Source organism: Melanotaenia boesemani, chromosome 17, assembly GCF_017639745.1.
Source record: "Melanotaenia boesemani isolate fMelBoe1 chromosome 17, fMelBoe1.pri, whole genome shotgun sequence".
NCBI classification, from domain to species: Eukaryota; Metazoa; Chordata; class Actinopteri; order Atheriniformes; family Melanotaeniidae; genus Melanotaenia; species Melanotaenia boesemani.
This window is the reverse complement of record NC_055698.1, coordinates 12,444,070-12,470,736: the sequence shown is the minus strand read 5'-3', so window position 1 is coordinate 12,470,736 and position 26,667 is coordinate 12,444,070. Positions and strand designations below refer to the sequence as shown.

The window sequence follows — 26,667 nt, the reverse complement described above, 5'->3', positions numbered from 1 at the left end:
TGGCTAAATGGGAAGCTAAGATGGTAACAAGGCAAACATTACACTGGACTGCATTTCCACATTTCCAATAGAATCCATTTTAACACATTTGAAACCATATTTCTATGGAATTAAATTCTTGTAATTAAAATATGTTATGCATTGGTTTTAGCTATGAAAACAATCCCCAGTAATCTTTAATGATCTAAAAAAAATGTCATTTTTCTTTCTTTGGTTATTAACTTTTTTAAATATTGCATGCTTGTTTTAAATTTGATACTAGCAATTTCTTTAAAAAAAAATGAAGGTTTGTGTTAAATTATCTATAAATCACTTTACCACAAATTCAGTTATCAGCAGGAAGATAACTGTTATAAAAGAATACAAGAGAGGATTGGGTTCACCACTCTGATAAACTTTGTGAGGAAATTGTTTAACAGTTAAGTAATATTGTCAAGAATATGACAATTTGTGCATCTTGATAATATTAAATATCCTTCAGATTCAGAGTCCAGATATATCTCTTTATGTAGGGAACAAAACCCAAATCCATGACAGACCAGCTGTGAATTTTGGACTCTCAGGTATTGCTGCATTAATATCACATACAGCTCTGTAAAAGTAATACTGCATAAACTTAGAAACACCTTTAAAGATCCAGAACTTTGGCAGATTTTCTCAGTGATGACGGCTAATTCAGCATCCATCTTGCATCTGTCCTGTACTCTGAACTCTCTCCAGAAAGTAAAAGTCAGCCCTGTGTTGACTCTTGTCTCATCTCATGCTATGTCTCTTTCACTTTTCTTCCCCTCTCTTCCTTTAATAACAATATCTTGGGTTTCTTTTTCCTAGTCAATCATGGTGCGTGTTCAAAGCAGTTGGTCTGTTTATATCTGCTTGCAGATGTGTGAGACAGCAGGTAAAGCAAACACCCACAAAACTGGGTGGTGTCCCAGAAGGAAAAGTGTGGTTTCTCAGCATTGCGATCTTAATCTCAACCGTTTGATAGAAAACATTGATTGTTATTATTATTGTCCAAAGGGAAAGAAAAAATGCAGAGAAATATTTTTCTCCTGCTTTTTTCTTGGTAAGTACATAAAACAGTTGCTGGAATCAAATTCCACATAAGCATGTTTTGAGTCACAACTTTTAACATGTTGTCTATCTTAGATTACATCTCAGTAACATGATTTGCAAAGCAGTGCATCCTATTTTTATTCAAATTTAAAACAGAGTACACTGATCCAGTCCAAAATCAAGGATCACGTTTAGCTGCAAACCACTAAGGTCCTATGGTTGGAAGGGTGTTGCCTCCTATCATGACTTCCCTCTTATACTTCAAAATACATCTACACACTACTCATACTATATCCACATAAATGGCAGCCCTCTGTATGAAGTGTAAATAACATGAGGCTCTCCCAGTGGTACAGTTCCCCCTTTGAACAGAAGCTACTCTGTGTGCAGTAACCAAAGCTAACCTACAGATGACACTGTAATACACATTCTACCAGTACAGTATGTGCACGTCTCTCTTCTCTCTGTATATTGCAAGTGACAGAGAGGTGAAGAGTGATATTAATAACTTCAGGTTTCATACTTCAGCTTTTGTTTTACTATCTTGTTCATGACTTTCCCTGTATTTCTTCCTTATCATGCCTTACTAGGCTCATATAATTAAATCTTCTTTGAGAGTCACAATTATTAAAAATCTTGAGCAATTTCTTTTGAATCAAATGCATCCCTGTTTGCAGACAGACATAGTTCACAAAGTCTCAGCTGTAAGTGAGACAAGGGTGTGTCCCTTGTGGCTACAACACTCCTCAGGTGAGTAGGCTTCACAGGAATCTGTCAAAGTTTAACAATGAAAAACATGTGATACAAACAGAGGTAGCAACCTCTTTTCTTTCTGTTCTACTTTAAGAGCTACAGTACATTGTAACATGCAAAGCAATTTTTCTTCTCTCTCTTAGTTCCAGTCGTGATGTAGGCCTACACTCCCTCTTTTTTTTTTTTTTACACCAAATAATTAGTTTTGTTGGTTCCAAGTTACTGGACACACCCAGCTCTTGCTCTCCTTTTCAGACCCCCCTCTCTCCATCCCTTTTGTTCTGTTTTTTTTTTTATTTTTTTCCTTCCTTCTGTTGCCATAGAAATAAACCCAGGCAGGAAGTCAGTCTCATGCCCATGCAAAGGAGGGAATTTGTTTTGTTGGTTAAACAAATCCACAGCATGAGGGTGGTGCACGAAGCCACAAGGACAGCAGAGGAGCAGAGCTTTTCAGAGAAATCATGGCGGATTAAGCAGAGACACAAACACATGCTCATTTGTTCGCCCACTTGTTCATTCTGTCTGGGTGCAATCACACAACTTCTCTCACTTACTCATCGTGTAAGTATACAGTCAGCAGCCATCTTTTGCAACCAAAATGTCTGAGGAAAATCACCAAACAATCTGTCCCAGGACTATCAGCTATGTCATTAAGCAACAACACCAGGCTTATAATGAAAACATGCTGTATATCTATTACAAGCTTTTCTATCGTTTGTTTTTCAAATGTTTGTACTGTGCAGAATTGATCACATTAAAAATATAATGTTCTAGGTTGAGTATGCTGACAGAGAAATGATAAACAAGCAGACATTTCCTGTTTTTATCTTATAATCAAGGACTGTTGTGACTATTTTATGTAAATGTTTAAAGTTTGTATATCATGTAAGTAAGCTATATCACTTGGGCACAATGAAATCATAGTGAGTAGCCAAGGATGAGTTTTCAGGACCTTATTTTCTGTGGACATATTGTGGTTTAGTAGGTCTTCATCTAATGTTTAAAAGTTGATAATTCTGCTTTTGATAGCAATAAACAATAATACTAATAATAAAACTAACAATACAGAGAAGGATGAAAAAAGGGAATGCAAAACATGCTAGTAATTGTCTTATCTTTGAAGTTGAGTGGCTCATTGTGTAAACAGAAAGCTATAATAGCTTAGCGTGCGTCTCTGCACATCACCTTTGCGTCAGTTATCAGGAATTAACCTGACACTCCACTGCCTAACTCTCACCTTGATTGATTTCCCTATTCACTTTTTTGTCTACGTCAGTTTATGGTCAGTCAAAAGAATGCACTCACCCCGCCTTAATTTCCCCGCCCTACTCAGTCATGCTGTATTCTAATTGGCTTAGACGGATGTCACTCACACCTGCTTTTCAATCAAGCCCCTCCCATCCACAACGTTCTACTCTGGCTTGGAAACGAGGAGCAGAGCAGTCCAAATCCAGGTGCTGTGGGGCTCTGGTTCCAGAATAAGATGCTGTAGCTTCCCGTCACAGAACCGTAAGCTTATCTTTTCTTATAAATACTAATAACTCGTGTGAAAGTGGGTCTCTGTGTTGTTCGTGGTCGTTTTCGTTTGAATGAAACGGCAGAGTTGACAGCGTTGTGATGTCTGTAGCAGACCGTTTAACTGAAACATCGCTTTCGATAGAATTATTAATGGACTCTTAATGCTTGGTGCCCAGCTTGTGTGTGAGAGTCTGCTTATAGCAACATGCGAAGAATAGAGTTTAAGTTGTATCGAGGCTGCGTGTTTCAGAATTTGAATGGATTGGTTATTTTGTTAACGCTGACAAGTTTGACTTGCTGTGCTGGCTGTTGGCAACAGGAACTGTCTGAACGGGGCCACCTGTGGTGACTCCCTGTGGAGTTTGGGTTTATTAATGAATATTTTATATAAATGATCCACGTTAGCTGTTGTTACTGACATCATCTTCAGCTTGATCAGTTATTTTTAATCAGCTTGTTTATGTAAAACCTAAGATTGTACAAGAGATGGGATCTCACGAGTCAAATCTGATTGAACAGCTGTCCAGCTGTAGTAACAGCCCACTTCCGCTCTGCTTTACAAGTTGAGTACAGTTTGCTTCCTGAAGGCTACAAAGGAAATTATTAGCTGATTGAATCTTCAATTAGCAGACAATTAACCAGTGCTGACATTAATTACAAAATAATCCCTTCCTTGTTGCTTTTGTGGTTCTATAGTGACTTTGCTGCCATTTGTACTGTAAATCGATATTGGGCCTCAGGGCCTCCTGGCCCAGACAAGATCAATTTTATGCATGAGCAGTGATGGCATCACTATCACTGTGAATTTCACTGAGAGCCTGTTGGTGCACACTACCATCCCAGCAGTCAAACTAAACAAACAAAACTGCTGCCATGCAGTTTTTTTTTTTGTGTGTGAGTGTGTGAACAAATTTAAAGTCAGAGAGTAGGTCTGCTTCATGGAAGTGGAAGACTGTGACAGCAATGATATCCACTTTCCAGACAATGACAGTGGGGACATTTTCTACATACAGCAGCTGGCTAATTCTATCAAAGCTAATTTATTTTTCTAATCAAACTGAAAAATGCTTAATGTAATGTGGAAAAGCACTGATTGTCTTATTTTTAGGCCTTTGTTCAGAAGCACCTTTGTTTTTGTGTCATTTCAGTCTGACAATTTCAAATATGTTAAATATATAGAAATGCAATGTCACGGCATGGAAATTAACTTCATGTTATGTTTTAAACCCCCCCCCCCCTTTTTTTTTTAAACTAGAAAACTATAAGCATTCAGGTTCTTGTAAGCACAGATTGTTTTTAGTTTTTTTTTTTTTTACCAGTAAATGTTGTGTGTCACCAGTGATTAACATGCAGTCTCAGCAGGCACACAGGAATGAGTAAAGGAAAACCCAGAAAAAAGGAAGATGTACTCCAAAAACAAACCAATTCATCTGATGGAGGTATTGTAGAGAACGGAAGTGAATAACTGAACTAAAAACAGGTTTTATGTCACCTTAAGTTGTGGCTGAAAGACTGATTCAGAGATGCAATGATTGTAATTTTCCTGGCTGTTTATATGCATTATTATTATTATTATTTTTTTTTTTTACTTTAACTGGACAATCAACTCTAAAAGAAACAAAAAAAAAAGAAGAAAACATTGGTCCCCATGAACTATAAAAGGACACCAGAGAAAAGGACAAACATTTACTGAACCTGAAAATGTCTTGAACTAAAAGTGTTGTATTTATAAAAATTAATATGCCAGATTATGAAAACAGAAACATAAAATAAAAAAACCTTCAGGTTGTCACGCATAAATGTAGAGCCATTTCAGTTACTTTAACATTAATGGTTTGCCAGGAGATGTCCATAACTCTTACTGTCCAAAAGGTTCATTTACTGATGGAGAAAAAGATCTGACTTCTAGGTATTATGTATATGGTGCTTTTCTGAGTCTAATAATTAGGTGATTTCTAGTTAGTTAGTTTGACCAAAACTCAGCATAAAAACTGCAGTCATAAAAAATATTGTGGCACATTAGATCACTGACTTGGCATTGAGTGGCTGGATGGGTAGAAGAATATTATATAAATACAATGCTGTTATGATGAGTCAGTTTTGATTCCCCCACTAAAATCACTTCAGAATCTCCACTTCCGATGAGTAGTCCCAGTGCTCTATTGTGTTTTGCACTTTGAAACCAGTTGCACACCATTTATTGTAAAAAAAAGAAGAAGAAGAAAAAAAAGAAAATAAAGATGGGTCAGACAAATTTGTTAGCCTGCATCTACCCTTCTAAAGTGCCTTTGAGCAAGAGATACATTCTTTTCCCCATGTGGTGCTGTTCCAAGCTATTCTCCCAGCACTCTCATTATTTTAAGCCAAAGTCACTGTTTCACAGGGGGTCTGTCAATCACCCAATCGCTGCCCAGCTAAGACAGTTTTTTCCTGCTGCTGCATTTTCGGGTGTAAACATCCAGCGTGGCCGACGTGACTCACTGAGTTATCTCTGTGTCACCTTCTCCTTTTATACAACTCCCACTGAAAAGCTGGGAAATACAGAGCACTCCTTCTTAACTAGTATGCCAAGTCAAGAATAGCCCGCCTGTGCTTGCATGAGGTTATGGGATGTTGTGCCCTACTTCCTTTCAAGCCAGCTGGTCAGTGCAGAAACTCCTGTGAAATTAATAATCCCATGTTTAATACCTCCAATTAATGCCTCCAATTTATTCATAAACAACAATCAAATTGTATATAATGTTCGGTTTTTTGTATCCATAGCAACCTGTGATTGAGCAGTAACACAAAGTGTACCTTGTCTCAGCAGGAATGAGGCCAAGTGATGGCCTTTGTGATGCAGCTTTTTCAAAAATACATTGGTCAGGAATCTGAGGCTATGCTGTTTCTCTCTTTTTCTTTCTGTCTGTCTATGAGTGTGAACAAAAATAACTGAGTGCTACGTGGCATATTGGTGCTGTTTTTATCTCTTTGATCACTTGCTAATAGTCACATCAGGTTTTCACTGGCTGCTTACACCGAGCACAAATGCTGTCTTCCTGTCAGGTGAGAAAATGGCTCTAAAATAACTTTAAACAAGTCAGTCCCATCTGCTTTACTCTCCGACTCACAGTCAGAGTTCAGATAAAATAAGTGCTGCTGCCATCAACCATATGCTGTCACTAATACTGCTACTTTTTTTTTTTTTTGCTACAACATTTTTGTTTTGAAATATAAATAGATGTTGCCAGATGTGAGTCAGTTTAAAGTGTCTTATACTGCTTTCTGATAATCAGTGGATCATCCACAGCTTTAAAACAGTAATCCGGTAATCTGTTAGGACCTTTTTGCAATTCCAATAAGCCAGTAATGGGGAGGATGCTACAACTATGTGGACTGTTGGGTTAATGGCAGTCCTGATGTTGCAAGAATGTGTGTTTATAGAGTGGCCGCTATGTCAATGTCAGTGTGTTTTGTTTTTATTTTTTTTCTCATGCCAGGACTGGAACCTCCAGCCTGACCATCCCTCAGGCTAATGCTTGAGGGATGGTTAACAACAAGGCTCAGATTTGCTCTGTGAAGATCACAGGGTTCTTGGATAATAAGTATGTGGTGCCTGTTGTAGTCATGCTTTACTCAGAAAAATTATGTGGATCATGAAACGATAGTTTCCTAGTTTAATTTGTAGACTTTGCACAACAGAATATTGATTTCCTGTGACCTCTTAATTGTCATTTACAAATTGCTAGCAACAACAGTTGCAGGTTACTTAAAGAGATTTCTATTTTGTCTCTGAAACCTGTGAATGTCTCTGCCCCACTTACACTTGGTTTTAAGTTCAAAATCAAAGAAAAGTTTAGCGGAAAAGGTGCAGGGCCTCTGAGGTACTTTTTGTTCAGTGCAAGGGAAGAAAGAGAAGTTGCATATCAAGTTGTACTCATGCTCACGGTGTACTATGGGTTAGTTGTTGAACTACACGCTGTTACGCTGTGGTCTACTACAAACACAACACCATTTATCTGTCTCTTCCTCCTGTCAACTGATATTACTAATTTGACATTTAAGGAAACAAAACAGAGTCTATACTTAAGTCCAATCAGCTCCTAATTTTGTCCTTGAGATTCTGTGGCATCTTAACAGATCGTTTACACAATGCTGTGCCATTAATGATTGACTCATGTTATGTAATGCTAAAGGCAGAAAGCACAAGCCCTTCTAGTGTTACTCTGCAGAAAGCTTGGCAGTGTACAGTCCCGTCAGTAATCAGTGGAAGTACTTTACTATAACTAGGACACACAGTGGTGTGTTCAGGGACTTGGGTCCCAGCTTATCTACTGTATGGCAGATAGGTGTGTGTAGTCCTTATAGTATGGGTTTTACTCAGTCTTTTAGGTTAGCAAGGAGAGGAAGTGAGTCTTCAATGAAAATCTCTGCACTGATGCATATAAACAATTTTGAGGTTTTGCTCAAAGGAAGTGTGTTTTTGCAAACTTTGGTGAGCTGTATCAGAGTCGGGGGAAGAATGAGGAAAGAAGAAATTAACATAAGTTTCCATCCTAACTTATTTTGTGCACTGACTGAAAACATTTAGTTGCAGTTGTAAGATATCAGGCAAGTCACAGCCTGAAAAGGGGCTAACAGAAAAGCTTGATGAGCTAAATCAAGCTATTCAAGTCTATCATTTCAAACCTACTCAAACATGTTTTCTGTTCTTTTAGCCCATGCTCCCGAGCTGTGAAGTAAGTGGGCCGTCCTTGTACTCCAGTCTGCTTTTAGCTGAGTGTTGACTGTAGCTAGCCTGCTGTTGTGGTGTTTCGGAGGTATCGAAGCGCGGAGCACATTCTTTCCTGTTGATGACTCATGTCCTGAGCATGGAACAGACTGTAAGAGAGGCCTTGGGGAACTTTAGAATACACACACTAGCACTCACACACTCATCTAAACCCCCAGAGTGCTTCCAGATAATGTGGCTAACAGCATAAAAGTCTTGAAGTTTAAAAAAAAAAAAGTTGCATGCATGTAAGCACACACAAAGCCCACAAACATTTTCACTGGACAGGGATGTGCTTTTCTCACGTGTGGTACATTTAACTAGAAACGCATACCTCAGACAGTGTCAGTTGACAATAAAATAGGGCCATTACATGCTCATTCAGGTTGCTGCATGTTTTTTTCTGGCAAGGAGACGAATGAATGTTACATCACAGCATGAGTGCCACGTTTCCTGAATCCTGCTCTTTACATACAATCATAAATATGCTGCACAGTGCATTTTAGTAATTATTTAGAAGAGCCTTCCATGAGCTCCACAAAAAAAAGATTAAAATATCACATTTACATAAATATTTAGAACTTTTCTTCTTTTGCATTTAAACTCTGGTGCGCCCTACTTCTGTTTTGTTGTCCTTGAAATACTTCTACCACTAATTCGCTGGGTTTAATTCAGTGACCAGTATACGATCTCACAGTGGGTGGTGAGTATCAGAATGATAATCAAGCACTAAGGTTGAGAAAACTTTCTGTATGTCAAAAAAGATTGTCTCCAAGTATCGACCTAGGAAGCATACAAGCTAGTGATCTCTCTGAATTATATCAGGGGTACCTTTTGTTGTGATGGGAGAACCTTACAGATGGATAACCATCAGTGCAACACTACCTGTCACTTTCATGTGGTGGAGAGGCAAGCCAGAAGCCACGCCTCATTAAGCAGCAAATGACAGCCTGCATTTGGCATTCGGATGACTCTCAGATCATGACAAGAAAATGGTCTGATTTGATTAAAGATATGTAAATTGAACCTATTTGGCTGCAGTTACCAAATTTGTGTTTCAAACAACCAGGCTTTGAGGACTATCTCATTAAAACTATCCCAAATGTTAAGCATGGTGGAGGCAGCATCATGCTAAGACAGAGATGCACAGTAAAAGTCTCATCCAAAGTGGTCAGGATCTCAGGACGGGGTCATGGGAGAAACTTCCAAAGGACTTTTGTGCCAACTCCGTAGAACAAGAAATCATTCTTACCTTCAGTATTTCATCCGGTACGGCTTCTTCTTCATCAAACACAAAATCAAATTGTCCCATGTGGTCAGTTGGTCAGGAAAAGTTTTACTTTATGAGTTTAAATGTATTGTATTGTTGTATTTATCGTAATTTTGTCAAAGAGAAATTTATTTCCCCTACTTGTGAATGTACAATGAAGTTTTTTTTTTTTTTTTTTTGTCTAATCTAACCCAAAATAAAATCCAAGTTGTTAATACTGTAGGTTGGAATCACTGACATGTTGGGTTATGTGATCATATGGAAGGTGGGATCATATAATCATAATGCTCATTCAGGACTCTTGCATCAGGGTTTCAAAGTCCATTGTAGAATAAAGAGCAAAAACAAGCTTAGTCCTGTGGTTTTCATGTTTTGAATTCACAGCATTCGATCAGCACATTAAAAAAGAGATTCAAAATTCTTAAAGTAAAATGTTACTTTAGATAAAAAACTGAGGGGGCAAAAGAACTTTGCTGAAAAAAGTGGAATGAATGCAAACTGTACCTGTAAGCAGTGTTGGAATAAAAGAAGGATTCGGAGAACACACACGTCCACCAAGCCATAGGATCCCTCACCTGAGGAAAAACCCCAAAAGGCCCAACAGCCTTTTGGGGCTATATATTTTGAACCTTCTGGATCACCAGATCCAGAATACCCCAAAATACAGTCACTTGTTCTGTTATTCTATTTCTGACATTTCCTGAATATTTAATGAAGAGCCATCCATAACTTTTTGAGCTACGTTGCTAACAGTCAGACAGACAAACTAACGCAGCTGAAAACATAATAAGAAAACGGAGTAGAAGCACAGGAATGAATGCATTATAAGCTTTAGCTATGCTTCAACAAAGGAACGAGGAAGACTCAGATGGGGGAGAAATAATTAGCTCCTCTTACAACATTAGGATCTAGTTTAGACATTCTTGAAATGCTGAGGCAGTATTAATCTCGAGCTACAACTAGAAGATGGCCTGTTGTGGTGTTTTTAAAACGTTTTGGACATCGCTTCACTGAATCCATGGGTCGATGCCAGAATGACCCGAAGTGGGTTCATTATACAGCTCTCGACATGCGATACAATAGATCAAGATCAGCTGACATCTAGCACTCTGTTTCATTAATTTAGCTTTTTATAATGCTTTTTCTAATTGTTTTCCCTCAAATAATTGATAAAAAATATAAATACATTTAAAAATGATTTAATTTTGCAACGTTAGCTGATAAGCGAGAGTTGTGAGCTAGTAAGCATTTGACATTTTCTATTTGAAATATAAGCCTGAAGAAATCCCACAAGCTAATCAATTATTTATTTATTGAAGCTGTGTCTACTTCAAAAATGATAAAAAAAAAAAAAAATCAAAGGGGGAAAAAATTGGCCTCTGTAAGAAGGCCTTGGCAGAGGTATTTGACTGGAAGATAAGGAACATGTTATTACAAAACACCTCTACCTTCCTGGACTTCTTTATGAACCCCTAATCCTTTCAGCTCATGTGATATTTGCAATGAATGATGGCAGTTTGACTTTACCAGTGCTGGAGGAGCAGCCTCTGCAGTAAGGTTTAATTGGTATTTTTCATTAGGTTTGATTGTATTATGATATGGTGATTCCAAATGGATTGCTTTTGCTGTATCCCTGATGCTCACATGCTTCCATCATCATACAAGAGCAACGATCAAAGGCACACTGCCTTTGATCGTTGCTCTTGCACGGTACCGCCACGGCCATAAACACTGACTTTGAAGCATTTGTCTGAGCTTTTGCATGTATTTAGTTCATGTATTTAGTTTGCATTTATCAAAACAATCCACAAAAGCCACACATTTAAATGCAGACCTACACATGTGTTTGTGTGAGATGTCTTATGATTATGATTGTAGTCTGGATATTTCTGTCTAGCGTCCTTAAAACTCAGCTACTTTAGACTCTGGGGATTTTACAGTTACTCATGCACACAGTGAGTAAACGATACCTCTGTTGGTCCTGTTTGCAGGCGCTCTGTGCTGCTACTATTCTCTTTGAAATAAGCATAACCTTTGTGCTGCTCTGACATCACTTTGCTGCAACCTTTCTCGGCAGTGCTGACTGTTGGCGTGGCCTTCAAAGGTCAGGGTGATGCTCCTGGCGCCCCCGCTGTGATCTCGCCTGCTGCAGTTTCCAGAGAAACAAGACAACGTTTGGCAGAGACCAGTAAAGTCGCAATACGATGACATCACCGTCGCCCACTCACAGTGACAGCAGCGGCTCCTCTAAACATGACAGCAACCAGGTGCGTATGAGGGGTGCTTGTAGCCGCTGTTGTTATTTTCACAATATCCGCTGACCCCTGATGTGTTTAATGTAAATGCACCATTGGATTCTTTGAAGCTGTGAAGTAGCTGGAGCTTAACTGCAGCGCAAGTGTGTCTATTTGTTACTTTTTAACTAATAAACATTAAAAATTGGTCTCTGAGAGAAAATATTATTAAGCGTAGCAAAAATTTATGTGTTCCAAGAATGGCAGGTCTCTGAAAGCTTACTTAAATTTTTGTTTTTGATTGCATCTGTATGTGCCTGCTTACCTCTGTTGTTTAAAAGAGAGCGAATATTTCACTTGCCTTGTCTTTCTGATGCTATGTTGCTTCTGTGTCTCCCCCTCAGGATAGCTGGGAGATTGTGGAGGGGCTCAGGGGGGTTCCTGCCAACATGCAGGAACCTGACAGACAAGAGGGCTTCCTGCTCAAGAGGAGGAAGTGGCCCATGAAAGGGTGGCATAAGGTAAGCACCTCAGCAGCCAGATGGCATCAGTAGTGAGACATCTGCTGCTTCACTCTGATCTTAATTGATTTAATGCAGAGGAACATAGACATATTGCCTATGCTGGATTATTAAATTATTTCATTAAATTAGCTTTAGAAATACTGGGATTGTGTCTGATACTTTTAACCTCAACTCATTTCTATATTTTCTCCTGTTCATAGTCACATTTCCGTCATTCCATTAATTTAATTTCCAGCTAATTTCACTCTAATTCTGATTCATCCCCACCCCTCTCCCCATGAGTGTGTGCTTCCTTTCCTGAAAGGTTCTGCCTTGCAACACAATGAAGCTCCCACTTTAATAGTAACCAAAAGCCAAAAGTGTCAGAATGCCATGTCGGCACACACCTCTCATTATAAAAGTAAAATGTGCTGTTAAACTGTTGTTATGCCTGTATGTGACCATTATGTCCATTGCTGATCTCCTATCTTAACTGCTGCTGCTATAAAATTTATCCTTTAACACATTAAGGTTTCAAAGTCCATTGTAGAATAAACAACAACAAAAAAATAATTATAATTTTTTAAGGACTCCTGTGCATTTTTTCATTTTTTTACCCTTGCAAGTTCAAGGGTAAAGTCGATAAAGATGCACAACGTCTGCTTGCAGGTTTTTGTTGGAGTTGAACTCTTTATGTAAGCAAGAACTCTGAATAATTGTTGATTGATTATTGTTTTCTTCCCCCTTAGAGATACTTTGTGTTGGATAGAGGCATCTTGAAGTATGCAAAGCGTGGAACTGATGTAGGTGTCAACTCATGAGTGCCATCTGTTTGTTATTCCTCTATACATATGCACAAACTAAACGCTAACTGCATATAAATGATTCTCGCGCAGTTGCAAAAGGGGAAGCTCCACGGCTGCATAGATGTCGGCCTCTCTGTCATGTCAATCAAGAAGAAAGCCATGTGTATTGACCTGGATACTGAGGACAACATTTATCACCTAAAGGTAACTCCTTAAGTCTTGAGTTTGATGGAATTCTTTTGTTGCCCGGGCCATGCAAACACAAGCATTTCCTTTCATTTCCTCTGCCTGTTTTATACAAAGATCTTCTTCTACTTAGTACCCCTATTTTGATGTTATGGCATCCAGGTGAAGTCTCCAGAGCTGTTTGAGGAGTGGGTGTCAAAGCTGCGTCATCACCGTGTTTTCCGGCAGAATGAAATTTCCACATATCCCCACGAGAAGCTCCTCTTCCACCCTCATGCCTCATCCTCCCCCTCCCTCAGTGACTCTCTTAGAAAAGTAAGTTGTCTTAAAGTGGGAAAAGCAATGTGTTGCCGAACAGACTGTGCGTCATCCTCTTTTTCTTGCTTAAACAGAGGGCCACACTGACCAAGCAGGCATCAGTCCACCAGGCTAAGGTTAGCTCTTGGCTCCACTCCTCTGAGGACATGAACAAGTGCTGCAAAGGTGGGTTGCTCTCTGCTGTTCCATTCACTTCCTGCAGCTGTCTTATCTCACAAATTGTCAGCCGTTTTGCTTGTTGCTGCACCTTGTCGGCTGCTTATGCTGCAGTGTGTCACCGCAGTATTTTGGGTTCTGTTTATCCCTCATCATCGTGCCTGCATGCAGCTGCACTTTGATCTAATAATAGTCTGTTATTCATTCAGAGTTGGAGGAATGTGAATCTTATCTAATGGAACTCAACTTGCTGCTAAAGAGCATGGAGGTCATGCACCGCACATACTCTGCTCCGGCCATCAGTGCACTACAAGTAAGCATGGAAATGAAAAGGATCATTGTCTAAGCATAGAGGAATTGTAAGAATTAAGAAAAGCCTTGTGTTTCCACAGTCATCTACTTATGACATCCCAAAAAAGGATAAGAGGCCACGGAGATGGCGATCCAAAAACAATGGCAAAGAAACCAAAGCCACATTACAAGTACATGTCCATCTTCTATTCTGTTCTTTATGCATGCTGCTGGTGATATAAAGTAGGAAAAATATGGAAATGGGGAAATAGTGGCTCACTTCCCTCTGCATTTGTCTGCCAGGTTCCAAGCTGCATCTCCTCCCAGTCCCCTCGCCTTCATGCCTCCAATCCCAATCTTTCCACCACAGAGTCAGCTCCCCAGGAGGCCTGCCTTGAATCTCCAGACTCGCCTACAAATGTGTCACGTCTACAAGAGGACTTCTGCCGACTGGCCAACAACAGTGAGTTTGTGCCTGCATGTCTGCTGTTTTGCTCAGCGCATGCATTTACTGTGCAGAGAAAAATGCTTATACCAACATAGTTTCCATGACAACTCTGTTTCTCCATGTTTCCCTGCTTCTTTACTGTATCTGGCATTCTGTTCCCTCTAGTCCACGTTACATTGAAATCAGCATATAGCTCACTGGTGGCAGAGAGAGACAAACTGAGGCACACCATTGACCTGCAGGGCCCCCAGCCAGCCCAGGTCATGAGCCTGAAGACTGGCTACTCCTCTGTGAGTAATGTCTGAATCAAAACTCATTGTATCACCATCTATCATCTCTCTGATATCTCTTCACTGATGTGTTCAATCAGGAATGTGCAGGTGCCCCTCATTCACTGGTCCACCAGGTCTCCAATGAGAGCAGAACATCAATTCCGGAGTCCATATCGGAGTTCTTTGATGCTCAGGAGTACCTTCTCTCCTCTTCTTCTTCTGAGAATGAGGTCAATCAATGCTTATTATCTTTCTTCTCTATGTGAAAACTTTAATGTGAGAATCTGTTAATAAATCATCAAAATTATGACTGGAAAAAAAAAGTATCATATCTAAGAGCAGCAGCAAATAATAGCAGCGAAAAATACTCCCTAACACGGGGAGCGTGGTCTTTTAGAGAGGTGGACTGGAGGACGCAGGTTCAAGCCCCTGGACTAGCAATAGAGGTGAATCACTGTAGGCTCCTACGACTGCTCCCTGGGCCCCAAAATATTATAATATTAGTATTATTAATATAAATTAATAAAAAACAGCTTTCCCTGTTGGGATGGATAAAATAGATATGTATATATGTTTCAAAAAGATTTTTCTGCATTGCCACCATGTCTTCTGGTAACTTTACTTATCTATCAAAAACTACAGAATATAATTCTTAAATTCCACAAAGACAGAAAAGCAGCGAATCTTCATGTTTGACAGCTAGAAATTTTCCATTATTTTTCATACATTTTCTAATTGATTGAAGGTCAAATAAGGAGTTTAATTTACAGAGTTAAAAAAAAAAATCAAACACCTTCATTTAAATGAAAACTTCTATACACAGTTTTTCTGTAGCAGTGCAGGGACTTTACAGATATGTGTGTGTTTTTGATATTTAATCTGATATTCTAAAGGCTTACCGACCTTCCTTTACTGATTTTCTGTCTGCAGGTGTCTGACGATGACTCGTATATCAGTGATGTCAGCGACAGTGTCTCCATGGACACCTACGACGGAGCCAGCGAGAGACACAACTCCGGTAAAGTTACAAGTTGTGTGTGTGTGTGTGTAAAGCCAAGCTAAGCCCTTCAGCGGATGGAAAAACAAGACTGAGTAAAGAAACCTTTTTGGTATTCTGTTAGTGAGGCAGGGATTGTCTGTCTCAGTGTGTTTGTGTGACTAAGCCTTCTGTGTGCATTTTACAGAAAGCATCAGCATCAAATAAATTATTAATGTCAGGAATGAGTGAAATTACTCACTTGCTCAGCACGTGCGAACACAAACATTGTTGACTTCCACATATGTTTACAAGCTCGGTGCCATGTCTCATTTTACAGCATGTGAGAAATAATCTGAAGTCATCGTTAAGTGACTGCTGCAGATTATATTAGTTTTATATTTTCACTGCATAAACCTTAAGCATTGGTTTGAATTTGTCTGGTTACGATTATTCAGTTATAACTTTTTTTTTTAATTTGACAAAAACAATCTCTTCCCTATTTTAATTCTTCCACATACTTTATCCCATTCAAATATCCAATCCCCCTCCTTCATCTCACCACATACAGTATGTCCTGCAGTCAGAAGCATGGTGGCCGTGGCTCGCCGACGCTCCACGCTGCCGGCCCCCTGTCCCGCCAGCAGCGTCAGCTTATGGAACATCCTGAGAAACAACATCGGCAAGGACCTGTCCAAGGTGGCCATGCCCGTGCAGCTCAATGAACCGCTCAACACCCTGCAGAGATTGTGTGAGGAGCTGGAGTACGGCGACCTCTTAGACACTGCAAACCAGACAGAAGACCCTTACCAGCGCATGGTGAATAGTTTTAGTACAAACTCGACAATAATCGTCAAAATTGTAACAAGCAAATGCTTGAAATATCTCACTTTGCATATAATGAGACTATATAATATTTTAGTGTCCTCTTTTAAGTTGAATTACTGTAATAAAGTTTTGTTTCACCTGTACTTTTAAAAATTAAAACAGACTCAGAAACACAAATTTAAATATGTTTACACCTAAAATCATGTCACATATGACAATATGTAGATTTTACCTCCATGTATGTCAATTTTGTTAGAAACATTGTGTACAGAAATACCTACACAATCTGAGGCATGTATGTGGCTACCATAACATACTGCACGCACACATGCCAATACTGAGGATATACATGTCCAGTAGAAAAATTCAGTCAGTGTTGTGAACAAGTAGGATATGTTCACCCTTTCTCTTCATTTTTTCCTGCACAGGTTTATGTTGCTACATTTGCAATAACTGCCTATGCCTCCAGCTACTACCGAGCAGGGAGCAAACCCTTTAACCCCGTCCTGGGAGAAACTTACGAGTGTGACAGACCTGATAAGGGCTTCAGATTTATTGCTGAACAGGTAATACATATACATAATGTAATCGGGGGTTTTTGCAACAACAGTTTATTTAAATTCCTTGCTCATTATAGCTATGTATTTATGGTAAAGATAAACACATTTTGTGGTTGTTTTTGTTTTATTTTTTAACACTTATTGTGATATAGTGGTCTTGCTTCATTTACATTAATCAGATTAATTTGTTATAGCTAGTAAAAGTTGCAGATGCTACCTCTCGGACTGCTTGCTTCAACAGATTATTGATAACACAGCAAGGCTTTAGATAAAGGCCTTTATCATCTGTTCTCTACAATTTCCAGGTCAGTCATCACCCACCTGTGTCAGCATGTCACTCAGATTCAAAGAACTTCAGCTTCTGGCAAGGTGAGAATATGTTTGGAACAACCCCCACCCGTATCTTCCTCTTTCATTGGTTCACTTTACAAATGCATCAGTGCTGCCACACCTTTGTTTCCAAGTGATTTTCCAACATGCTGTGGGTCTTTAAAGGTTAAAACCAGTTCTGCAGAAGCTATAACCTAACCTAACTTAACCCTGTGATTCTCATATAAGAAATGATCTTGCAGAATATGGCCTGATTTACATCTGATTAGACTAAGTATTTTGCTTTTGAAGCAAATGCTGATAAAAGAAAACTGAAGCCCGATGCCTTGTTTGTTTCCCTCTGTGAAAATGTGATAAAGAAGCAGCAGAAAAAGAAGCTATTGTGGGTTAAATGGATTAGATTGATAAGCCTGAAGACATAAATTAAGATAATGAAGTTTCTATTTTTAAATGTGCTCACCTGTGGATTTGTCTTCTCTTTTCTCTCTTAGATGTACGATGGAAAAATAAATTCTGGGGGAAATCCATGGAAATAGTTCCCATGGGAACCACACATGTGACACTACCTGCGTAGGTCCTTGACTTATTCTGTGTGGGTGTGTTTGTGAGTGTGTATATTCAACATGTGTGTCTACATCATTCACAATTTAGGCCACATGTGCAATTCAAAGGAATAAAACAACATGCACTTCTTGGTGCAATAAGTGGAATGTGTGTGTGTGTGTGTGTGTGTGTGATCTTTCTTCAGCTTTGGGGACCACTATGAATGGAACAAAGTGACTTCCTGCATCCATAACATCTTGAGTGGCCAACGCTGGATTGAGCACTACGGAGAGATGGCCATAAAAAATATAAACAGTGATGTCTGCCAGTGTAAAGTAACATTCATCAAGGTGAGATGACACAGACATGGAACTTCTATTTTTGTACTGAATGCATCTGTTGTAGCTGTGAATGACTGATTATTTGGAGGAAAGAAAAACACAACTTCAACAAGAAATTATGATGTTTTAAAAGAGTCCTGCACTGTAGAGACAAACTATACAAAAGCATCTCATGTTCTTGTCCTGGTTGCTAACAGTCATATGAACCTCTTTCAAGGTCTTGTAGTTAGTGTGGTTGGTTGAAATTTAGCTTGAGTTTGGCTTCCTAATACTTTGAGCAGACATGTACTTTTCTTCTCACAGCTTTAAATGATTGCTGATATTTGCTGTACTGCCTTTTAAAACTTGCTCTCAAATACTGTCCTGTCAAGGCAAACAGCACCATCTAGGGGACAAAAGAAGGACTGAAATTTAAAAAAAAAAAAATGAAGGCAAGCTTAGAAAATATATATATATATTTTCAAGAATGCATTTACCAAAGTGCCTTTTACTATAGAGCTGCACTGAAGAATCAGTCAGTGTATATATCATAGTTTGCATTCCCCTACTGCAATGGATTGCACATGCAGTGGATATTGAATGATTTTAGTCCTGACTGTATGGAAATGTGTGTGTTTTTTAATGTTTTTTCCTTCTGTTCTTTACAAACATTTGTTTTCCTGCTTTCTCTGAAGGCAAGATCGTGGACCTCTACTGTGAATGAAATAGAGGGAGTAGTTACAGATTCAAATGGAAAAGTGGTGCACTCCATTTTTGGAAAATGGCACGAATCAGTTTTTCAAGGAGACCCACCGTCTGCCACATGTATCTGGCGAGCAAGTGAGTGAATAATCCCAGCAAATGTTGGTTATTACATTTTCTCTCTCTTTGTTTTTCCATCAGGAAACCTAAAGCTAAAAGCGGAGTAACATGTTATTATAGAGGTTTTATTTATACCTGCTCATGTCTGTAGATCCCATGCCAGTGGAACAAGAGCAGTACTACGGCTTCACCCAGTTTGCAGTGGAATTAAATGAGCTGGACTCCGCATTGAGACCACTGCTGCCCTCGACAGACACACGCTTCAGGCTGGACCAGAGGTAGTTGCTCATAAGCTGTCATTCATGTTTTCTGAGCACAGCCAGGAAGCCATTATTGTTTTTTCTTTCTTTTCCTTTTTTTTTTTTTAACATTTTCTTAAAATTTACAGTCAGGCTGAGTGGATGCAAAGCTGCCAAATCAAACCATCTGGTCCCAAATAAACACATTTTTTGGAGAGGCCAAGAGCGGTTTAGCCCATGTAGTGTGAAGTAAGAGATATGGGTATTACCATGGCAACAGAATTATGAAAAGACAAGAATAGTATTGTTTAATATACAGAAACTTTATACTGTACACTATAAAAGTGTAATGTAATTTTGAACTTTCCTGTGTAACCTCCAGTGTATATACCTAAACATCCTGACGGGTGGATGACGGCTATACAGTTTTCCCATTTGGAAAGAGATTGGAAGAATGGTGCTTACACTTTAGTAAGAAAGAATTCCTGCTGTTCCCTGTCCTCACTTAATCTGCATACTTTTTCCAGGCTGCTGGAGGAGGGGAATGTAGACGGAGCTGAGGAGCAAAAACAGAGGATAGAGCAACTACAGAGGGAGAGGAGGAAAGTGCTGCAGGACAACAACATGATGCATCAGCCACGCTTTTTCAAGTACGCTGCTCTTTGCTTGTTTGTAAACGTGTCTTTGTATGCAATCAGACACAGTGTTCCCATTTGTTTCTGCCATATTACTGTTCTGTCGCATGATCGGAGGTCACCTCTGCAACAGCCCCCGTGTTGTTTCAGGTTCATACTGCCTTCTCGATTATCAAGTCTCTGTTTTCTTTTTGTGTCAGACAGATGAGGATGTATTGATAGAATTTGGGTTGTTTAAATGGATTCATCAGACCAAAATATATATCAGTTTAATTTTAATAATATTTAAAAACCTTTGAAAATGTATCTAAACTAATTGTTTTATGTGGACAGGAAGTCTAAGGATGACACGTGGGTGAGCAACAACACATACTGGGAGCTACGCAGAGATCCCGGCTTCAGCAAAATGGACTTCCCTGTGCTGTGGTGACCTCTGATTTTAATCAGCTCCACTCTGATTTATCATCGGGAAGGAAGCATAAAACTAAACTTAGACCAGAGTCCTGACCTGGTTAACATGCATTGCTCTGTGTCATGGTAACCCATGGTAACCTCCTGCTTCCTCTTTCTGGACTGGAGTAAGCTGAACCTGAAGAACTCCTCCTGTTAGGTTTATTACTAATGTCATGATTCTGCAGACATTTTATTCTCATAACTGTAATTTATACCATGTCAGTGTAGACTAATGATGCATATCAGTGTGTTTTGTTGTATCTTTGCATTTACCAAAGTGCCTTTTACTATAGAGCTGCACTCAATGAGTTGCAGCAATTATGCAAAAACACTTTTATTCCGACACTTAATGATGTCTGTATCATACTTCGCTGGAGAGAGAGGGAACAGGAACTAGTGCAAAAAAGTCTTAACCTGATCATGTATGACAAATGTCTGGCTTATCAGATGTTCTAATTTTAAAAGAATATGATTTTAAAGGCCTTTTTTATTATGCTGCTTTGTTTTAATCAGTAATGATTGTTATGGGACTGTGGAAAAAGTTTTTCACAGAGGAAAATCACAAGAATACTCCCTGTTAAAAAAATATAATAAACTGTACAGTGGGTGGAAGAATTATTGTGTCAAACCTTCTTTTTTTCCAGTATTCTAAATAATTACATACAGTCCACTACCTTTCATGTTCTAATCATGAGGAAGTGCCCCCCCCTTTATAATAATTGAAGAGAAACCACAGCATCAGCAGAATTAGTGTGCGGTGTGAACAACATGCCACATTTCAGACCGATCATCGGAGTCCGTGCAATGAGCTAATCATCAATCACAGCAAAGAAAGGTACAGAAACATTGACTTGATAAATAATTAGACCATTATATTTAACACTAGAAGTCCCAGGAATTTTGATATCTCCCTAAAGTCCCAGAGAAGGGTCGAAAGACCTTTAGTCCAAACTGACGACTCTGCTGGCAAAAATTAGCATCTCTTCATTTGTAAATGCAGCCATTACCTGAGGAATGCACCCATTGCATCCAGCCCCTCCTTGTTACCTTGAAACGTCTGGTAAATTCTGTGGCAGTGGGGGATGGTGGGCTGAGGGGGATAAATAGTAGCTAGCTTCACCTCCAACAAATAGAAGGAAGCAAAATGCAGAGGCGGCTTACAACTCAGCAGGCATTGGACCTGATCCTCAGCGATACAAACCCTTGTGACTCAGATGGAGAAGAGATACAAATTCAGCTGGATTCGGACTCTGACTCTGAGCAGTCTTCAGGTAAGATTTGAAACTATTATTGAACTTTTTGGTATGACAAATTTCTTTCTTTCTGCTTTGTCCTGTACTGTGAGTTGCAACACTGGAATTTCTCCATTTTGGTACAAATAAAGGATTTTTTTAATCTTATTTCCAAAACATCCTATTTTCGTCCTCTGAAATTGTGAAATTGTTTACCTTGCAGATGATGAGACTGCTCCACTGCCAGAAAAGAGGGCTCGGTTGGGAAGTGAGAGGACAGAGATGGCTAAAGATGGCACAGTGTGGCATGAAGAACAGCTGGGGACATGTCTCAATTTCACCCCAATAGAACCATACGGCACAGATGGAGAGCCAACTGCTAAGGCCAGAAGAAGTATCCGGACTCGTCTTCAAAGCTTCTTCTGTTTTATAACACTTGAAATGCTTCGTAGCATTCAAGAATGGACCATTCAGCATGCACGGCAAAAGGAGCAGGCAGATTGGTTCATGAACCTCCCAGAACTAATGGCATTTATTGCAATTATTATCTTGCGGGGGGTGAAGAAAGTTCCATCACTACGTGACAATTGGTCAGCAGAGCTGGGAAACCCACGAATCATTGCTACTATGGCCCGAAACCGCTTCCAAAACATCATGCAACACCTACGCTTTGATAACATGTTCACACGCAGTGAGCGAGTGGAGACAAATAAGTTTGCTGCAATTTCTAATCTGTGGGAATCTTTTGTCAATAACTGCATCAGATCTTATAACCCTGGTCGACACATCACTATTGATCAACAGCTTTTCCCGACAAAGACTCGCTGCAGTTTTCTGCAGTACATTGCAACAAAACCGGACAAATTTGGCATTAAGTTTTGGCTGGCTTGTGACTTGAAATCAAAGTACATTTGCAATATCCTGCCATATCTTGGCAAGGACCCCAGTCGTCCCAGTGGAGAGAGACTCTCTGAGAGTGTAGTGATGAGGCTGATGGAGCCGTTCATGGATAAGGGCAGAACTGTAACAACAGACAATTTTTTTACATCGCTGTCCCTTGCGCAATGACTGCTTAGCCGGAAAACCACCATCCTTGGCACAGTCAACAAGATTCACCGGGAAATTCCTCAGTCAACTAGACAGAAGGACCACACTAAATTCACCACTCGAGTGTTTTCCACCACTGGTGCAACACTCACAGTATATGCGCCGAAACGGAAAAAGACTGTCTATCTTCTCAGCAGCATGCACAATGTGGTTGAGACTGAGAATACCACCAAAAGGAAGCCAAACACTGTCACACAATACAACACCACAAAGTGTGGTGTGGATGTGATGGACCAGATGGTGCGGGAGTACAGCGTGCGTGCAGGAACACGGAGATGGCCAGTCGCCGTGTTCTACAACATGATCGACATGGCGGCACTGAACGCTCATGTTCTTCATAAGGAATGCACCGGAGTGCAGGAGAGAAGAGTGGACTTCCTGGTTGAGCTCGCGAAAGAGTTGGCCAACTCTCATGTGAGTCAGAAGAAGGCACATAAGGAGCAACTGCTTCAGCAGCAACCTCCCACACCTAGCCCTGGGAAAAGGGCAAAATGTCAGGTCAACCATCGATGCAAGAACAATTGCGCAACTGTAAGATGTGTTGACTGCTACAAATACACATGTGGCAAATGCAGGATGGAGATACCATGGAAGTGCCAAGCATGTTTGGACTTAGCACAGACGGACTGCTGAAAGAGCAGAAAAGCCATTCACACAAGGGCATGCCACTGTAGCCTTGTGTAAATATTTGTGAAATTGTTTCATTACTTGCATTATTTTAACTGTTTTGTTGTTTTTTTTATGACAAAAATAAAAAGCATTGGAAAAAATTCACAGTTGTTCTTTTATATCTTTGTCATGTTGACATTTATGCCCTCTTGACTTAGACACTAATGCTTCTGGATATTTTACTCACAGACCCTGCCTGTACCACCACAATCAAAAAATGTTCATTTTAAATATTCAAAATTGTTCATTGCTTGGGCTTTTTGGACATAAGGTACATGAACATTGGGTTAGAAAGTTTGAAAAATTGGTCAAAAATTTTGAAAAATTTGTATTTTTTCATTTGTATGAAAAGAGGAGAGCTGGACCTTTTAAAGTGATTTTTAAAAAAAATATGAATTCATCATTTTGTCATATCATTCTAAATTGTTTGCTTTTTTATTGAAGGCCCACAATGATTATCTTTTTTTTTTCTTCTAAAAGCACACAAATGTGTCGAGGAGGTATATATCATATATCATATCAAATATATTTTTAATTATTTGAAATATACCAGAATGCAGGAAAACCTTTCTGAATCTGTTTGAGGTCTACTCCAATCTCATACTCAGGGGACCAAGCAGTGTCTCAAGCCAAGCTTTGGGCAAAAGTTGACAGTCAGGTTTCAAGAGTCTACAGTGTCTCCCCTAAGTATGCGCCCTCCTGGGGTGTGCCAGTAATTGACTCGTCTACAAACAAAAGAAGCTGTTCACAGCTTAAGACAGGATTTTAGCTAAAATCCTACTGGTCAATCGACCCATCTCTGGGTTGTAAAGGTAGAAAGGTCAATTGACCCCTCTCTGGGACTTCTAGTGTTAATGAGACTTCAAGCAACCACAGAAACTTTTATTACTGTAAAAAATGTTTAATTATGAAATGTTCTGATTATAAACAGCTTGTTTACATTTGCAGGTGTTGCCTTGTAACATTATTACAAGTTATTACAAGTCATGTTTCTCTTTTAGCATAATTTGTGACAACAAATCAGAAAGCATCTACATAAAATCAAATAGATGACGTGTGTCCTAAATATCGTTTTTTTTTTTTTGCAGGGTTCAAGTACCAAAACTACCAAGGGAAGTAGAATCTGTCATGTCCCTTCTTTTAGACAACCTCACTGTTTCATTTCAAGTCCAATATTCTCTCGAAGTGAACTCAAGCATCTGTAGCTCTCAGTCACCTCCATATTCTCTCCCAGTATGGAATTAACATTTGGGTTTGTCCTCATCCTCCTTAAAGCTCCACAATCATCAACTTTCTGTTTAGCCATCACAGCACTGACACTCTGACTCAGGCTGATGTTGAAGAGGTGTAGATTCCCAAACATTTCTGTACAGTTCTGTGCAGGTCTTCAGGTCTCTGGGATTTGTCCAGATCCCCATCTGGACCTACAGCCTTGTGGGAGCAGTCAAAATGGCGAACTTCTACTTAAAGCACATTTAGAGAAGGGTTTGTCTTCAGATTTCTAGATTTATTACATGAAATTACACATCGCTATACCGTAACTCTATCCTAAACTCAACCTTAACATAATCCCAATTTAAACTCAACAAAATGTTACCTTAACCCTAACCTGACAAACCTAAATATAATTTGAAAATCTTCATCACCTAGAATATGATGAAGAATGAGGTCATTGCAGAAGTGCTTATGTGAAATGTGGGATCACCACAGCCACATGAATCAGCTCTGCGGGCAGACTGAGCTCAGATACACATTCCCAGTAACCTGAGGACCACGTCATACAGTGAAATCCCAGTGAACTAACACTGTCCTATTTGCTTCTCTCCATACAACATTACAGAGAAATACATTCCTTTAAAGACATAAAGGAGCAATTTTTCTGAGGATTTTTGACAGATAACAGGTCATATCTGATGGGGATATTTTGCCCACATTTGCTGATGTTCATCTTAAAACAACAGTGAGAATGTGAGGCATAAAGCTAAAATCAGTGAAAGCTAAGCTGGGAAATGTGTGGAAAGCTGAGCACCAGCAGAGTATCTTAACTACTGGGCTCACAATTACGAGACACACACGCCACACTGTAAAACCACCAAACAACGGTCCTCTGTTCTGCTGCCCTGCAATGGTGTAATGTCAGTTTGACAAAATCTACTGCAACACTTCGAATTGTAACAATATGATGAAAATGGTTATTATTGTTTGTTTCATTGGATTTGCATTTAGTAAGAAGTTCACATGGCTGAGAAGCATCCACTGAAATAGAAAAGGTAATGGACATACAAAACATCAGTTTCAGGTTTTAATGGTACTATAGTCAGCATCACTGTCCCATTAATTAAAAGGTTTTGCTTTCACTATGTGGACTTTTCTTCCTGCCACAAGGGTTTTCTCAAAAAATTAAATTGCTTGCAACTGTGAATGCTTGTGTGAAACGATTACGGCTAACCACAGTACCTCAAAGCCGTTGCCATGGCAATCAGCATCCAAATCAGTACTGAAATGCTTCATTTTTTCTTTCTCTCTCTTCCTTGGCCAAGCCAGTGAAAAACTTGCATGCTTCTTTTGCTGAATACCACCATTAAGTAATCATACTTAATAGTAATGTTTTAGCCATCCTGGGTCTTTGTGTTGCTGAGAGTGGGTTATGTTTTGTTTTATAACAAGTGTACGGCCAAGAAATAAGTTCCTAAAACATCTGTCTTAATCAAGCAGCTATTCCAAGAGAAGTTAGTCTACCTAATTTTTCAGCTAAAGTTACCAACACTGACCCTTTCAAATTTTCACTAAACCCTAAATATACAGTAAGAGGGATGGTGTCTTTGCGTAGCCACACGTACCAGTGTTTGGAACCCTTAATCTTTTGGTATAATTTCTTTTTTCTTTTTTCTTTTTTTTTTGGAGTCTGAAGTTGCCATATTTTAACACGGCTGTTGAGAAGGAAATGGACATTTGTAAGCTGAGTGTATAAAATATATTTCTTCATTAGTATTTTGTAATAGTAGTTATTTATTTGATTCTACTGGAACCAGAGATGTTACGGGAACAACATCTAGTGGCCATCAGAGGTGCACTTGCATTGGGTTTCACGTCCTACAGCAGATAATTGTGTCTTTTTTTTGTTTTGTTTTTTGTTTTTAAACATGGTTCAGGTTTAGGTTGTAACTCCAAGTAACTAAGTTGAGGCAGACAAGTTTGACAACCTGAAAACTGTAGCTAACTGCTTCCCTGCCTTGGAACTGAATGCTAACGAATTGTAAGGCTAATTATCAGGTATGTAATTTTATTTTTGGCTAATTCTGGTTAACTTTGCAGACAGCTCTTGATGAAAATGCAAAGCCCATAAAGTCATCTAATCTTTTGATAAACCTCTCTCCCAAATACTGGCTTTC

The 26,667-nt window shown here is 39.3% G+C and overlaps 1 protein-coding gene across 1 annotated transcript; it reads left to right on the top strand.

The window, feature by feature from the left end:
• Positions 1 to 3,213: 3,213 nt before the first annotated feature.
• Positions 3,214 to 20,876, top strand: LOC121628193 (oxysterol-binding protein-related protein 3-like). The gene is made up of 22 exons (XM_041967148.1): positions 3,214 to 3,318; positions 11,425 to 11,614; positions 11,986 to 12,102; positions 12,834 to 12,887; positions 12,981 to 13,094; positions 13,239 to 13,391; positions 13,469 to 13,559; positions 13,760 to 13,863; positions 13,943 to 14,032; positions 14,145 to 14,304; positions 14,455 to 14,579; positions 14,660 to 14,791; positions 15,492 to 15,579; positions 16,109 to 16,356; positions 16,794 to 16,931; positions 17,231 to 17,294; positions 17,747 to 17,825; positions 18,004 to 18,148; positions 18,814 to 18,958; positions 19,092 to 19,218; positions 19,707 to 19,829; positions 20,148 to 20,876. The coding sequence occupies exons 2-22, from the start codon at positions 11,552 to 11,554 to the stop codon at positions 20,242 to 20,244; spliced, it is 2,457 nt and encodes an 818-aa protein (XP_041823082.1). The 5' UTR covers positions 3,214 to 3,318; positions 11,425 to 11,551; the 3' UTR covers positions 20,245 to 20,876.
• Positions 20,877 to 26,667: the final 5,791 nt, after the last annotated feature.